The sequence below is a fragment of the Monopterus albus genome, unplaced genomic scaffold, assembly GCF_001952655.1.
Source record: "Monopterus albus unplaced genomic scaffold, M_albus_1.0 scaffold215.1, whole genome shotgun sequence".
NCBI classification, from domain to species: Eukaryota; Metazoa; Chordata; class Actinopteri; order Synbranchiformes; family Synbranchidae; genus Monopterus; species Monopterus albus.
In genome coordinates this window covers 17,954-33,902 of record NW_018128095.1, presented here as the reverse complement: position 1 = coordinate 33,902, position 15,949 = coordinate 17,954, and the positions used below count along the sequence as shown (strand labels likewise).

The 15,949-nt window shown below is 39.1% G+C and overlaps 2 protein-coding genes across 3 annotated transcripts in view; both read left to right on the top strand.

The window, feature by feature from the left end:
• The window catches only part of cd247 (CD247 molecule), a 13,144-nt gene extending 5,211 nt beyond the window's left edge, over positions 1 to 7,933 (top strand). The window contains exons 3-9 of the mRNA XM_020619131.1: positions 4,858 to 4,955; positions 5,682 to 5,726; positions 5,986 to 6,054; positions 6,964 to 6,996; positions 7,155 to 7,208; positions 7,407 to 7,436; positions 7,634 to 7,933. Of these exons, the coding sequence (XP_020474787.1) occupies positions 4,858 to 4,955; positions 5,682 to 5,726; positions 5,986 to 6,054; positions 6,964 to 6,996; positions 7,155 to 7,208; positions 7,407 to 7,436; positions 7,634 to 7,699 (395 nt within the window). The 3' untranslated portion in view covers positions 7,700 to 7,933. The remainder of the gene's footprint in view (positions 1 to 4,857; positions 4,956 to 5,681; positions 5,727 to 5,985; positions 6,055 to 6,963; positions 6,997 to 7,154; positions 7,209 to 7,406; positions 7,437 to 7,633) is intronic.
• Positions 7,934 to 8,963: 1,030 nt separating this feature from the next.
• On the top strand, positions 8,964 to 14,153 carry dnajc27 (DnaJ (Hsp40) homolog, subfamily C, member 27). Of its 2 annotated transcripts, none has more exons than XM_020619159.1 (7): positions 8,964 to 9,379; positions 10,366 to 10,448; positions 10,623 to 10,692; positions 10,968 to 11,132; positions 11,908 to 12,030; positions 12,119 to 12,279; positions 12,952 to 14,153. In XM_020619159.1, the coding sequence occupies exons 1-7, from the start codon at positions 9,293 to 9,295 to the stop codon at positions 13,082 to 13,084; spliced, it is 822 nt and encodes a 273-aa protein (XP_020474815.1). In that variant the 5' UTR covers positions 8,964 to 9,292; the 3' UTR covers positions 13,085 to 14,153. The 2 variants fall into 2 exon arrangements, with proteins under 2 accessions (XP_020474815.1, XP_020474816.1); XM_020619160.1 differs by having other exon boundaries at positions 9,292 to 9,379; positions 10,607 to 10,692.
• Positions 14,154 to 15,949: the final 1,796 nt, after the last annotated feature.

Below are 15,949 nucleotides of genomic sequence, written 5' to 3'. Positions count from 1 at the left end.
TCAAGTACCAAAAAAAGCAGCTCAACAAAGCAGGACAGGTTTATTTATATAGCACACTTTCAAACATAAAGGCAGTTCAGAGTGCTTAGCACAATGCGCACAGTTCAAACATTAAATGCAAATTAAAAATCCATGACAGCACAAGACGGCAACATGCCAGTGTCAAAACCCAGATAACTGTGGATTCTCACTGTTCTCAGTACACCGTGTACCCCTGTACTTCAGTCTAACCTCTGAGTACTTTGACTCTAGAAGCAGATGTACTTTCTTCATGAAAAAGCATTAACCCATCTTTCCACTGGACCCTGCTGATCAGTTGCAAATAGGCCTGTGGCAAAAGAAATCATTTATCTGAACCACATATTTCTGAGTGAATCAAATCAAACTGTGTAAACACATGACTTGTGCTCTACTGCTCTCATCCTTCTCCACATGAAACCACTGACATCACTAGTGTTTCCGTTTGCCTGTTGCCAGGAGGTTACAGTAAACGTTGACTGATTTCACAGTTAATATCACAGCTTTGTTCCAGTCATGTTTGGAACATGAATGTCAGCTCTCATATAATGTCATGTCTCAGTGAGGTTCAGCTGGGTTTCACTGGGCACAGTAACTAAACCATGCACATGGATAAGTTACATAGAACTTTGTCCATCATCTGTTATTGTGCAGAGCCGGGGCAGGGGGGGGGCAGTAGTTCCTAACAGCAGGGGGTCATCGTAACAGTCACCTCAAACACAGGCGCAGTACTGAGCTGACAGGTATATTTACTGGGACTGACACGAGCTCTGTATTTACATTGTTGTAAGAAGTTATGTAAAAGTTGTGATGTGCCAGGTTTCATTGTGGAGCCAGATGTTTTTGTTAGAGGGCCGAATTTGGGCCATGAGCCTCTGTTTGACTACCACTGTTACTTGTACTGTTTGTTGTGGAACAGCTGAACTGGTTGTTGTGAGAAGACGTCTGTGTTTTAACTAGCGAAGTGTTTCCTGTAAGATTTGTGTGAGGGTGTTGTGGGTTGATTTCAGAAGTGAGTTACAAATTAGATGAGTTCCTGCAAAAACCCACTTGCATGTAAATCAACATTTATATGTCAAAAGCAAATCAGAGATTAGAATCCAGTCTTTTCTTTCCCGTACTCTGCTGTGGAGTAACACTGCATGTAAGCATCAGGCTGGACTCGGTGTCTGCAGAGGCCAAAGATTCTGATCATGACGGCCCCAGCCGCTAATGATTGTTTATCAGTTAGTCTGTCAATGCTTTGTTTGATTGATTGTTTAACTGTTTGAGCCATAAAAAGAAGGTCAGTGGGGGCAGCTCATCTCCTGAACATAGGGTCGGTGGTTCGATCCCTGGCTTCTCCAGTCCACAGGTTAAAGACATTGAACCCCAGATCACTCCCAGTGATCATCAGTGTGTGTGTGTGTGTGTGTGTGTGTGTGTGTGTGTGTGTGTGTGTGTGAATGGGGCAAACATTGTAAAGCACTACATGAGAACATTTACTGATGCCGATTTGTCCGACCAACACATTCTGGGCATTTTTGATTAATCATCATAATTGCTGCAAGTTATTTTCCACTGCAGCTTTACTTTTGTTCTCGTGCTAATGCTTTAGAGCAGAGGATGATGCTGCATTCCAGGACACTGTGACATGTCGGAGACTTCAGCGACTCATCTCAGGGTTGTGATGGAAACTTTTGCTGGAGTTTTGTGAATGGAAACATTCTGAGTGTCATTAGTTTGTATTGGTGATCACTTATTGTAATGTCATGAACTTATTTCACTGTCAAGGTCACTTACCAGTTTATTAGGAACACCCAGTGAAACCAAATCCAGTCTAAAACAGAAGTTGTTTCTCATTTTGCTAAATGTTTGAAACATCTGGCTGCTGCTCATTATTTTCTTTACTGATAAAAGTGTTTTATCAATTGTAATTTCCCCGAGCTCAAGTTGTTGTTTTTTTTGTCCCACAATTTTCAGTCATGTGTGTCCAGCGACAGCTAGTACTTTCATCTTAAAGCTGCTGGAATTTGTGTTTGCCTTTTTGCTTAACAAAATGACAGCAGAATAAATCGGTGACCAAAAGAGTCAAATCTTTTTCTGTCAGTTCACTGATCAATCTGTGATCAATCGGTTCTAAGTGCATCCAACAAGGAAAATGGGATGGGTTGATTGTCCAAACCATAAATTAGTCAGCAATACTTGATCTTTTTGGTGTAGACTTTGTTCTTAAATGTGTGAAGCTTTCTGCAAGTTGTGTGTTTATTTATTTATTTTCAGCAGCCAGGTTTTCTTGCTTACCTTGTTTAAATTGTAGGTTTCTTTAAAGCAAGTCTGGTGCAGTTCTGTATGCGCATGTGTGAACTGGTGCTGCTCATCAGATTGCATGTCCACCCCGACCACACACACACACGCTGACTTCCTGTTGGGTGTATTTTTGCTCTTATCTGATCAGATGTACAATTTGAGCCTTCACTCCCAGTCCAAACTGGAAATATTGACCACAATATCAGTCTCAGCATCTAGATTTTCATCACTGCGGTGATGTGCGAGCAGCGAGGATGATGCTGTGATAGCCCGTCATGTGTGATGCAAAGAGCATGCGAGTTTAGTTCGGCCTCAGAGGATGTGCCTGGTATGTGAAGCTCTGTGGTGGAAGTGACATACTGACTCTTACTGGAACAGTCCAGTAAAAACCCTATTTTCGTCCTCTCCACTTCTACAGTTTCTGTGTGATGTACTTACCTAAATCTTTTTAAGCTGTGTCCTCTGACTGTCCAGCTGTTCCACGAAGGAGTCTGCATCCAGTAATTACATCTCAAATCATCACAATAGTCGTTTCTACCTTCGTAAAACACCAGGCTCCAGATGTTTTATTTGAGTCTCTGCAGGATCAGAGCGCTTCATAATGCAGCGATTAGCAGTTTAATATTTGAGTCAGGGCCTCGTGGTACTGAAATGTACAGTGTAAAAAAAAACGAGACAACGGGGGAAGAGCAGCAACATTTTAGAGGAAGACTGGAGAAAATGTTGTTAACAACCTTTTTCTTAGAAATTTGACAATATGTTTTGTGAATTTTTAAGTATAATTTTTTTGTTTCCTCTAAAATGTTCAGTTGTTTCTCCTTTGTCCAGCAGTTTATTTCAATGGTACCAGGCTCATACAAAGTAAAATGTTTATCTACCACACTTACCATATAAACATGCCTATAGTTAATGATATATCTGCTTTACTACTGTATGTGTGCGCATTGGGGCAGAACTCTGCCGTGTGCGATACAAAGAGCAGAGGAGAATTGTAAGCGCATGACCATGTAGAGACAGAAATGACATGCCGTTGTGTAAATAAGATAAATAACTTAAATAACAAAGCTATTTAGTTTGTTTAATAAAAGAACAGGGTATATATGTGTTCCAAAGGAAAGGTAACCTTAAATGACTTCTGTTGTGATCTGGTGCTATATAGAAAATTGAATTAAATAAAATTAACTTGACTTTCGGGGGGGAGGGGTCGTCCCCCTAATATAATGGTAGGGGAAACACTGTAAATGAAAGTAGGTTTTTAAAAGTGTTTGTTAGCCTGAGAGATGAGACTGAGGGCTGAACAGTCTCCTCATTTTAGAAACAACGTCCAGACACGGCATATTATTATTTTGAAAGTATTATGACCAGATTCTTACTAATGTGTCGTTTGCTCAGCTGATAAACCGTAAATGTAGGAAAAGCCATTGATTTGGTTTTTATTTCATATATGAACCTACATATTCAGAGGAAAAACTGCAGACAGCGTCTTGGCACCAAACTATGGAGCGTGCAGTGTTTTTAGCTGTGAAGGAGGACTTATTATAGCACTGACTTTACATGAATCAGTTTATTAGGTACAGCTGCATGTTTGGCTTCTTTGTAAATGATCTTTACTTTAAATAAAGTTTTTGTGAGTTTGAATAAGATGCAGGATCTCTTACAGTGAATCTGACCTGTTTAAATGTTTAATGAGATTTTATGATGTGAAGACACACACCTACTATTTCAGTTTTACTGTATCAACACACCCACACCGAACCACACACAGACACACACCTGTCAGTTAATGGAGCCACAGCGAGTATCGGCAGCAGCTGAGGAAACCACCGAGCTTCATCACGCGCTCGCACAGTGTCACACTCACACGGCAGCAGACTTCAGAATATTTACTGCACATATTTCTAATAGTGTTCCCTCCTTCATCTGCATTGTCTGCCTGCATTTCATCAGTGTTGCACAATGACAGTCTAATGACTTCACGCTGTTGGCTGCTTTTGTTTTGTTTGTGTCTTTGACGGCCTGGCAATATACACAATAACCTTTAGATTTGTGCAGTGAGCTGCTTTTAAAAAGTTCAGAGTTTTTCATGTATAAGTTTCAAAGACACTGCACAGATCTGTAAAAATGTTATGCAATGTAAGCTAGAATAGATAAAGATTTACACAACAAGGCGATATTCAGCACAGGGTTCAGCTCTTATCTGTAACACCTCAGCTTTTCCACATGCAGCGTGTTGTTGGTACACTGTCCGCCCTCCTGAGATACAGTAGCTAAAAGACGAACAGGTTCCCAGTTCTTTCCAAAGCTCCTACAATGATAAATGTTCAACCAGAGAAGTTTCTGACTGACGAGTTAAAAAAAATAATAAAAAAGTTGAATAAAAACATTGGTGTTCAGTGGCTTGTGGAGCCTCTGGAGCCACAGTAGGTCCCTGACCTTCGTCTGTGTGCACACAGGGAGCTGATGGGTTTCAGTTCAATGTGACACTGTACAAGGATGCAGGCTGGTGTGCAGCGTTGTTTCTGTCTGACCTTTGAACTCTGCCTTCCACAGAGGCGTTAGCCTTGAATGACCCTCAGCTGTGCTACATCCTGGACGGCTTCCTGGGGCTGTATGGACTCATCATCACTGGCATGTTCATCAAGGAGAAGGTGTGTCCATGTGTCTTGTTTCTCTGTTCATCTTTTAAAGGACACGTGTCTGTATGACTCCCCACAAACCCCGTCCAGAGACCAGCAGCATCAGTGAATGTGGTGTCCTCACCGTAATGTGTGTGTGTGAGTCCAGACCCTGGTCCAGCTTATTGCTCTGTGCCGAAGACCTCCACTGTTGTCCACCAGCTATTAAACCCACCCCAGTGAGCCACAACGCTGCACTGGGGGGCAGGTTTCTTCCTCAGGAAACATGTGAGGCCGTCTGTTTCCAACACATGGCTCTACAGGCTGAGAACAGTGTCACTGTGCACAGATAAAAATCACTGGCCTTATACTTAAATATAACATTAGTCACTGCTGAGCTGGTTATCTATATTTTAGTTGCACTAGGAGGTTTTGAATCTGATGTCCGTGTTAAAACAAGAGTAAAGTTTGGCTGCCCTGGTTTTTGTGATGACAGAGGAGCTGGTTAAATGAACATGCTGTTCATCAGCTTTGTTTGCTTTAAGCAAACACCTTGTACCACTTCTGTAACTTCCCAGTGACACTTCACTGTATTTTTTATTTGTCCCTTTTCTAACCCTCATCATTTCTGTTTAATGCCTCTGGATTTTTGGAGCCCTGAGTTTGTAGGAGCGCTCTGTGTAGCTGCTTGTAGTTTCACTTCTATGTGCATCATGTTTCACACTCATTTTCTTTTTTCTTTTGTTCCAATGTTTTTAGTTCTTTACAACCAAAGCGAAGGTGAAGCAGGACAGCATCTACACCGTGAGTCTCATATCATGTGCACATTTATTTATCCTTTTCTGACTCTTGTGAATATTATAGTTGTGCTCGTATATAAAGATAGGACTTAAACAGAGAAGCTGGAACTGCATGTTGACACTGATTGTTTAAATGTGGATGAAATTATTCATCACAATAGCTGCAAAAGTTATTTTTCTGTCATTTGAACAAGCAGTAAAGCAGCTGTCTGACCTGCAGTCTGACACATAGTGAGGAGCAGTTTGTTTGTGTTTGTGTTCAGGATCTGAGAGGCCAGGATAGTGGTGGCTATGCCCCGCTGATGAGAAGAGACCCCGAGAGTGGCGGGCGGGTGAGTCTGACTGTGATGGTATCTGCTAGTGTTTATGATCTTTAAGGTCAAATAATAAAAACTGAACTCGGAGCCACAAAATAAAAAAACACTGAAAACAAGCTGCACAGTCTATCAGTGGATATTACAGACTCTGGTACGGTTTATTAACCCTTCACGTTGACAGAAAATTTTATTTTTTATTTATTTTTGTTCATCTGAGTTCATTAAGGAACTTTGAAGAAACCTGAAAGAACTTTGACAAGCCACCAAATCATGAAACTGTTCAATGGTGAAAGAATCCTTGCATTTCCTTAGAGAACCACACAGTGCAAAACTACTCTAAGAACCTAGAACTAATTCTTTAGAACCTGGAAAGAGCCCCAGCAAACCATAGAGAACACAAAGACCCCCAATGATCATGAATCATAAAAGAACCCCTCTGAACTCCAGACAACCTTGAAAAAATCCAAACCTTGGAAAAACCTGGACCGAACCACAAAGAAACTTTAACAAGCTTGAGATTTAAACTCTGACAGAACCCTGATTCAGAAATGTCAAGAACAATAAAAGGATCTTAACACAACCCCAGAAACAAACAAACCCTGAAGACCCTTACATGTTTCTCAAGAGAAACTGATAGGAACCTTGACAAATTCTGGAGAACCCTGGTAAACCTGAAAGAACAGTAACAGGACTAAAATGACAAATCCTCAATCTATGAAAGAAGCCCGAAATAATCACACAGAGCCCAGAAACATTTTATTAAGACAATTTATTATATCCTTTAGGAAACTAATTGATTTCTTTCTATGAAAGAATTTTCCTGAAAGAAATACTAGAAAACAACTGTAATAAACTTAAACAGACCCCCGAAGGATCATTGCTAACCCAGAAACAGCTTATTGAAATCAGTATGTGTTTCTACAGAACCGCCGGCCGGTTGATGATGCCACCTACACGGTAAGAAACAGTCATTCTGGACAAGTGTCTTTGCTCTGATGGTTAATTAATGCAATCAAAAGTAGAGTTCTTAGAAGACATCCTATTTTTCATTTAACTATCATTACTGTTGCACTTTATTTACTTAACTTGACATGTGAATTTCTATAAACATGTAGGACTTGAACAAACGTCCAGGCGATGAATACAAAGAGCTTCCAATGAAAAGAGAAGTAAGTTTACACTGTTGTTCTTTATAATCACTACAACAACATCTGGAGCTTTGATAAAGACAAAATGATCAGTTTCTTCTGTCTGATGTTTTGATCTTACATAAGACCTTTTATTACTTGACTCAGTGTCTTCATCATGTTGGCTATTATTATTCATTTTGTATTTGTTCTTAATACTCTTCATGTTTGTGTCAACAGCGTCAGAGGAAGAACGACCAGGTTTATGAGGTGAGTAGCGGCCAAAGACAACATTTTTAGTTTCCAGCTTGAAGCTTTGTGCAGCAGTGAAACCATCAATAAAATCACATTGGTAGTTTGACTTGGGTAAATAATAATTTTGTGGAACTCACTCACTGCTCTGTTTGCGTTGACAAAGTTGAGCACTGATGACTGATCGGCTGATAAACTGTTTTCTATCTCTGCAGGGTCTGAGCGCAGCCACGAAAGACACCTACCAGACCCTCGAGATGCAGCCGCTTCCTGCTCGCTAGCATCACCAGGGTCTGGTTCTTGACAAAGTATTATGGCTGATGTTCTGGTTTTATGAAGACAAGACTTGAAACGCTTAGTTTAAAGATTCATCTTTGAAGGTTTGGTGAGGTCCAAACATGGCCAAGTCAAAAATAGCCACACATTTGTATTTATATTCCCTTTATTTTTTTTTTCAGTTTTTACTGACTCCTCTGGATGCATTTCATTTAGTCAGTTCCTCGTGTTTCAGTCATCTCATAATTTTTTTTAAGTTGACTGATTTACACCATAGTAGATCAGCATAGTATGTAATAATACTAGAATATTTTGTAAATGTTATAGGAGATTTGCCTTTTTAGAAACCCTGTAAAGTTTATGAATCTATCCATTAACAAACCCCAGATTTGTGGTGACTCGATTAACATGTAAAACCTGTTTTATTTTAAATCTACTTTTTAATTTTCTTGTATTATTGTTCTTTTTTTGCTTAACGTGGTGAAAGTATTTCCAGCATTTGACTTAACTGGACCTTTACAGTTCATATAAATAGTCATTTGTTCTGATGTTTAACCTGAGAATTTGTGTAATGACTGAATAACATTTATATTGTTAGGATGTTTCTGTATGGAGATTTTGCTTTTATTGTAATGATCGCTTGCTCTGTAAATGTCAGGTGTAATAAAATGTGTGAAAACAGCTGAAGATCAAAATTTCCACATGTAGCTTCTGCTGTATAAAGTGTGATGTATAAAATTGTCACTGCCTTAACAGCAAAAATGGTATGTTAATTTTACCACTCAGTCCAGTAAATATAACACTCAAAGTCCACTAAATATAAACAATTGAACCTTATTAAGGTATTTTAAAAGGATAATTAGAAGAGAACTCAACGGATATCCAGTAAAACCCTAAATATCTAAGGATTTTATTCACTGAATGACCCTAAATATACCGTATGGCAAATCCCTTAGTTTTGAATTTCCCTAATATATGCAGAAACCCATTAAAATCTTTAGTGCATTAACCTCTAGAGTCCCTGCGTCCTCATATGAGGACCGCACAGCTTGGGTTTCCAAAGCTCAGGACTCTAGAGGTTAAAGTAATGGCTTTTGAAACTAAGGTGTTAGCTTTCGCCTTTTCAAATGAAGAGACAAAAGGATCTTTGATTACCATGCCAAAAAATTGATTTCGATCATGGTGTTTTAAAAAGTAAATTAAAAAATCAACAGTATTTTGTGAAATAAATTAATTTGTCGTTCGCCGTATTCTCCAAACGTTATTTTACTTTGAAAACAATTGGCGGAAGTTTCTGTCTTAGCATTATGCTATGGGGGTAACAGGCTTTCTTTGTATCTGCTGTGTTTTGCGATTTCAGGTTAGCCGAAGCATTAGCTCTAATGCTAAAGTAAAAAACGATGCCGTGTGATTAATTGAACCGATAACACTTGAGTTTAAGGGCCGGGCTAATTACTAGCCAGTTTACGGCTAGTTAGCGCAATTAGCCGCGCTCCAGCAGCAGTAGCAGTAGCAAACAGTCAACACTGAGTCGCTGCGTCTACTCGTTAGCAGCCCGCATAGTTTCAGCACAAAAACGGCAATTTGAAAGTACTCTGATGGAGACAAACGCGCCGAAAAGACGAGACAGTAAGAAATCACTGCGTGTGAAAGTGATAAGCCTTGGAAATGCCGAGGTAGGAAAGGTAAGTGATCAGCAGTTTATTTTAGACCACCGCCACAATAAAATCTGGTAGACTCTAGATTAGGTTCTCCCAGCTGTGGTAAATGTGTGTGTATATATAGCCTTTATAAGAGCTATCTTACGAAATATTTATTGAAACGGTTGTAATGGCTGCTATAATGTTAGACATTTGTTGTGCATTTTTTGTCAGGTTTGTGATTTTGTTCTTTCTCATTTATGCTGTTCATGCTGAGTCCAGGTCCCTTTACAAAAATCAATTACTTTAATGCATCCTTGCTTGTGGAACGAAATTTTTACAAAAATACAACATTCACTAACACTTGTTTAGAAAAAGTGTCATCTTCTGAAAAATTCGGCTTACAGTTTACTTATTTAGATAAAATCATTTCTGATCAAATTTAATCTTGTACTCATTGGGAATAGTGACACCTACTAGCATTGAATCACTTGAAAGCGTAGGTTTTGTAATTAAGTAATATCAGGCTGACGGATAATATATATGCCGAATGAGCCTAGAGAATGTAATGATTTATAAATTATCGTCAATTATGTTTTAACACGTATGTAATTTTGCCGAAACGTACATTGTCTGAAAGTTGATATCAATCTTTGTTAATTACACCATTACCTGTAAATATTAAATGTAAACCTTATAATGTAAAGCAGTTCTGTATGTCGACGTTCTATTGATGTAGATGCACTGGCTCTTTTCTGAATTTTATGTGCTGAATTGTCCTGAAGAACCAACAGATTTTGAAATTATCATGATTTATGTTTAATACATCTGCATTTTTGACTAGAATGAATTAATGCCCACTAAAGTTGACATCTTTCTGACTAAAGTTCTACGTAAATCTCGCTTGTCAGGACTAAATACCAATTTTAACAATAAGTTAGCAGGAACAGAAAAGGTTTTTTAAATTGTTTGATTTCTGAAGGGAATTTGGTGTGAGGGATGCGGTTGCTCATTGTTTATTTCCTCTACAGAGCTGCATCATCAAACGCTACTGTGAGAAGAGGTTTGTTCCCAAGTATTTGGCCACAATTGGTATTGACTATGGAGTCACCAAGTAAGTTCATACACTGGGCAACTAATCTATGACTTGACTGAGTTTTCTTTGTATTATGTGTTATCCTTGTACTTGCATCACATCGTCTTGTAAGTGTAGGACCACTGTAATATGTGTTACTGCAGTTCTGTTAACATCAGCGATGTGTGTTACTGTAGTACTGTGTGTTGGCAGAGTACAAGTGCGTGACAGAGAAATCAAAGTGAACATCTTCGACATGGCCGGTCATCCTTTTTTCTATGAAGTAAGTACTTTAACGTTTCTTTAATATCCTTCCAACCTCGTTTCAATACTTAGCCTTTTATTTGTCCAGCTGAGTCACATTACATTCAAGTCTTGATATTCTGAATGTCTGCATTTAATTCAATACATTTTTCAAGCAAAGTGAAATCAGGTCACAGGTTTTAGTGAGTTGTGAGGTGGGAGATCTGCTAGCAGGTGATGCTGCTGGACTAATTCTTTCCTTTTTCCACCCATCATCCTTCTTTCTTTTCCATTTTTCTATATCCTGTCCCTCAGGTGCGTAATGAGTTTTATAAGGACAGCCAGGGGGTGCTGCTGGTTTACGATGTCGGCCTCAGGGAGAGTTTTGATGCTCTTGACAGCTGGCTGGGGGAGATGAAACAAGAAATGGGCTCTCAGGCCAACATGGACAGCATCGTGTTCATCGTCTGCGCCAACAAGGTTGAACTCAACAGCTCACAGGCTTTCAACCATCCCCATCAAAGTCCTCTAAATACATGCTTTAGTTTGTAGATGAAAGAGCTCAAGTCCTGTCTGAGTTTGCATTCTCTCAGTCCCACTGACTGAGGTGTGTACCCAGTCTGAGAGAAATGGTTGCTTGAGAGGCAACCATCAGGGGATAGAGCCAGTGTCTGAAAAATGAAACTGCAGGGTACAGTGTTTGTTTGTCTCAATGTTTAGGGTAATTTATATTAGTGGAGCAGCTTCTGGATTAAACATTTGGTTTGTAAAATGACAAGATGGTCAAAGGTGTCCATCACTTTCTTTTTCAGTTTAAAACCCCAGAATATTTAATTTGCTTTCAGATAAGATTAAGGATAAGAGTTAGTTATCACAGCTCGGACACTGAGACAGTGACTTAAACACTTTATCATAAATGGTGCTGATTAACTTTCAGTCAGTTGTCTATTCAATCAATCACTTAGCCATTTCTGCTGTAATTTACTGGAAATAATGACAATAAATAATGAAGTACTGTACACCCATTTTTTAACATTGAACACAGTAGTGACACTGAAGGCAAACGTCCACATGGCATCCAGGCCTGTGTTAAAGGTATTCTGTGAGTGCACATAAACAATTTGTCAAAGTAAACTAAACATGAAAATGGAACCAACACACTTGTTCTTTATGATTCTGCACAGTAAAACAATTTGAGATGTCAAAGTTTTTGTAAACTAGAGACTTTTATCATCACGTGTCTTCACCTGTGCAGGTGGACCTGACAAAGCGACGGGTGGTGGACGAGGGGGAGGGGCGTCTGTGGGCGGAGTCTCGAGGGTTTCATTACTTTGAGACATCGGCACAAAGCGGCGAGGGCATCAACGAGATGTTTCAGGTTTATACACACACATGTAAAGTCGCATAGTAGTTTTTAACCAAGTGTTTTGTTACAAACGTGTGTGTGTGTGTGTGTCTCCGCTTAGGCGTTTTTCTCATCCATCACCGACATGTGTGAGAATGGTGGGAAGCGTCCGGTGTCTGAGGTCAGCGTCGGATTCACCAAAGAGCAGGCTGACACCATCCGACGCATCCGCAACAGCAAAGACTCCTGGGATATGCTGGGTGTGAAACCAGGTGCCACACGGTGAGTAGGTCAGTCCAGGTTCAGGTCGGAACAAACTGCACGTAGATAAAGACAATTGATTTGTTTAGCTGTAAACTAATTATGCATATAAGTAAATCTTAAAAAAATTTTTATATATAGATAGATAGATAGATAGATAGATAGATACTGTATGCATTTGCACTGCGACATCATTATGAGTAGGTACACTTTGTTACTTGATCTTAAAGGCCTAAAAACCATTATAAAGCCTCATCCGGTTCTTTCAAACCGCATTGCTATACAATATTAATCCTTTCTGGGCTGTCGAACCGTGACGTCACCTGATATGCCAGCTTGGCAGCTGAGCAGAGCAGTAGACCAAACATGAAGAAAATAATGTGTGTGGCTGTTGTTTTCGTGGTGTGTATCTAAAACAATTTGACATAACATTACACATTAAGACAAATATTATGGTTACTTTTACCGTCATAATAACATTTGTCCCTGACTTCAGCCCTTCTCTGCCTTACCTGTCCTTGCATTTAACAGCCTGAGGAAGACATCCTGCTGCACTAAACATCTTCTAATACAACAGATCTCTAATCCATATCTATCTAACTAAGAAATTACCTAACAATCTGAATGGTAAATATTCATGTCTCAGTCTGCTTCCCTGTTTCTACTGTCACATTGGTTCCTGTTTGTTTCCAGGGAGGAGGTGAACAAGGCGTACAGGAAGCTGGCAGTCCTGCTCCACCCAGATAAATGTGTGGCCCCCGGCAGCGAGGATGCCTTTAAGGCCGTGGTGAACGCCCGCACCTCACTGCTGAAGAACATTAAATAAGACACAGACACTCAGCTGAAAGCTGGTGGAGGTCGGACCTCTCATCTCTCAGACCTGGACTGAAGAGTCACACACAGTCGAATGAACAGTGTTTATTTATTGGTTTATTTATTAGCATTGTGTGTGCCATGCTGCTTGCCACTGTGCTGTATGCCAACCTAACATCTGGTTTATGACCAGGTCCAACTTATTTACTACACTTTGGTGCATGTTAATGTGAGAAAGTGGGTGTACAGGGGATGAGGAAGGCCATAAGATTCAACTCAATATGATATTAGCATTATTAAATTCTAAAATTGAAGCTATAATTCTGATGAAGCAGAATTAGAAAAAACTTTGTGGAAAAAATTAGTTGGTAATTTTAAAAAGAATTATAATTCTGAGATTCTTTTGAATGCCAGATGTCAGTAGAAATGGTAATTAAGGGAAATACGAATTCTGAAATGTAAGTTTGAATATTCAGATTTAAATCAGATTTTGAAGTTAAAAGTCAAACTTGACATCAGACCTGACGAACTGGGATTAGAAGTTAAAACTATTTTATTCAAATTTATTTTGAAGTAGTATTTTGCAGTTCTGATAAAAGATATTCATATTCTATTGAATGTTGAAAATATCAAATTGTAGTTAAGAAATTTTCAGCACAATCTTCCGTTTAGAAAACAATTTAAGATATCATTTTAAGTCTGAATCTTGAGATGAGAAAAAAGCTGCAATGCTGAGAAAAAAAAGTCAAAATTCTTTGAAAATGTCAAAATATTTGAGGAAGGGTTAAATTATGATAATACATTTTGACTTTTTAGACAGTTTTAAAAAAAATCTTAAATTGTGGCTTTTTTGTCAGAGATTGTCAGAACGTTTCTCTTTGTTTCACATGGCCTTCATCCTAGAATGTGCACGCGTTTGTATTCACATTGCAGCCAGGTTAACGTCAGCAGAGCAGTGGGTCAGAGGTCTGACATGTTTACATCATCATGTTGCTATTACAAAGAAACAAATCAAGTCTTTTAAGGTATTAACTACTGTAGTAAAAGTCATTGAATTGTTATTAAATGTGTCTTTTATTCTGGATAAATTTGTGTTTCATAGCCTTCAAAGTAAATGGTTTACTACCTAAAGCTACATCCTAATAGTGCACAAACCCAGTTTTAAAGCCCGGCTGCCAAGTCAGTAGAAGTTCAAAATGCATGTTTGTTAAATACTCTTGAACTTTGATGCTTCTCATGAGGCCAAGCCTGCAGCGTTCCTCACCTCAGATCTACAAATGGTCGATGCAGCTAAATGCATCAGGAAAATTAAGCCAAAAAGGCCTAAATTTGAAAAAATATTTGGTTTGCTGTGAGTTTTAATCACTACCCCGACTTCCTGTCTGACTTCCTAGTCCATCAGTGGTGGAACCAGTCACTGCTGTTTACTGAATTTAGCATCAGTTGCTTTTTTTTCTGTTTCCTCAAATTTCTTTGCACCATATTCCCGATTAGTTATTGTCAAAGTGTCTTGTTAAAGCAGAAAAGGCTGTTTGATACTGTAAAGCTCTGATGGCATGGAGATGTTACCATAGCTTTATATTTTTACATGTTTGTATCCAGAGGAAGAAATGCACAGGCTGAGCTTCTACGTGTCACTTTACTGTGATTTTTATGATGTAATCAATAACTTATCGGATCGATTGACAGAACCTGAAATTTGAGTGTTAGTGTCATTCCAGAAAATTTCATAGAAGAATTCAAAGTTACTCTTAATTTAAATCATCAATACACACTCAAATATAACTTGTTTATAATTAAAGGTGCATAAGTCACAGATTGAAGTCTATACCTCATAACTTTGATCACCTGAGAAGTTTCTGTTGCCTCAGACCATCTTTAAAGAGCCCATGGCACTTCTTGTTTTTATGACTTATCTACAATGCTACAACGGTGAATTATCATCTTAGACATGACCTAGAGCTCAAAAAATTAGGTGTACCTATGTTCTAGTATTTCTATGCAGAAGCAACTTGGTTTATACATGTCTCACAAACTTGCACCTGGTTTTGTGGATATATTTTTCCTCCTGCTGCTGCACTGTGACCAGAGGATGTGAATTAAAATACAGGGCCTGAGGTTACTGCATGTCCAGGAATGTTTCTGTACAGGGACTCACTATTTTACCTGACTGGGTGAAGACAGTGAAACCCTCACTGTGAATGATCAGCTCATCAATGCTAGATTCCCCCCAGAGTACAGTACCTGTTTGCTTTGACTGCTTGAGGCCAGTGTGTCTGCTGCATGTGATGTGTTGCTGGTTAAGTAGCAGATTAACGGCCCATGGTGTTATTGTCGGTGCTACACGGTGCATGTCTGTTAATATGTTGTTTCTATAAGGTTAGAGAGAATTGTTGTAAGGCTGGAGAAGTTACTATGTCTGCATTATGCCAGTTAAAATATGGGGCTTCTCAATTACCCACTTTGTTGAGTGTTACACATCTCTTTTCATGGGCACATATACCATTGTTTACCTATCTTTGGAGGAGAAATTCATATCAATTTATGCCATCACGGTTCATTGTTTTGTCCACTTGTGACACAACTTTTTGCGCCTTCACGAACTATCCTCTCATTTGTAGGAAGAGGCTCTCTGGTTTTATCATTCTGAAATAATTACAGACTATTTGGGGTTATGAGGGGTGCAAAGCTAATCTAGAGGTACCCAATCGTAGAGCGTTGAACAAATGATTTCAGTAAGGACACAGTCACAGAGTTGCATGTCGACAGTTTCACACTTGCTCACTGTTTCACTGTTTGTTTCACTAATGCTTTCTGTTGCACTTGAGTGTGAAGAGTGAGTGAACGAGTGAGACAGTCTCATGTTCTTGTAAGTGCA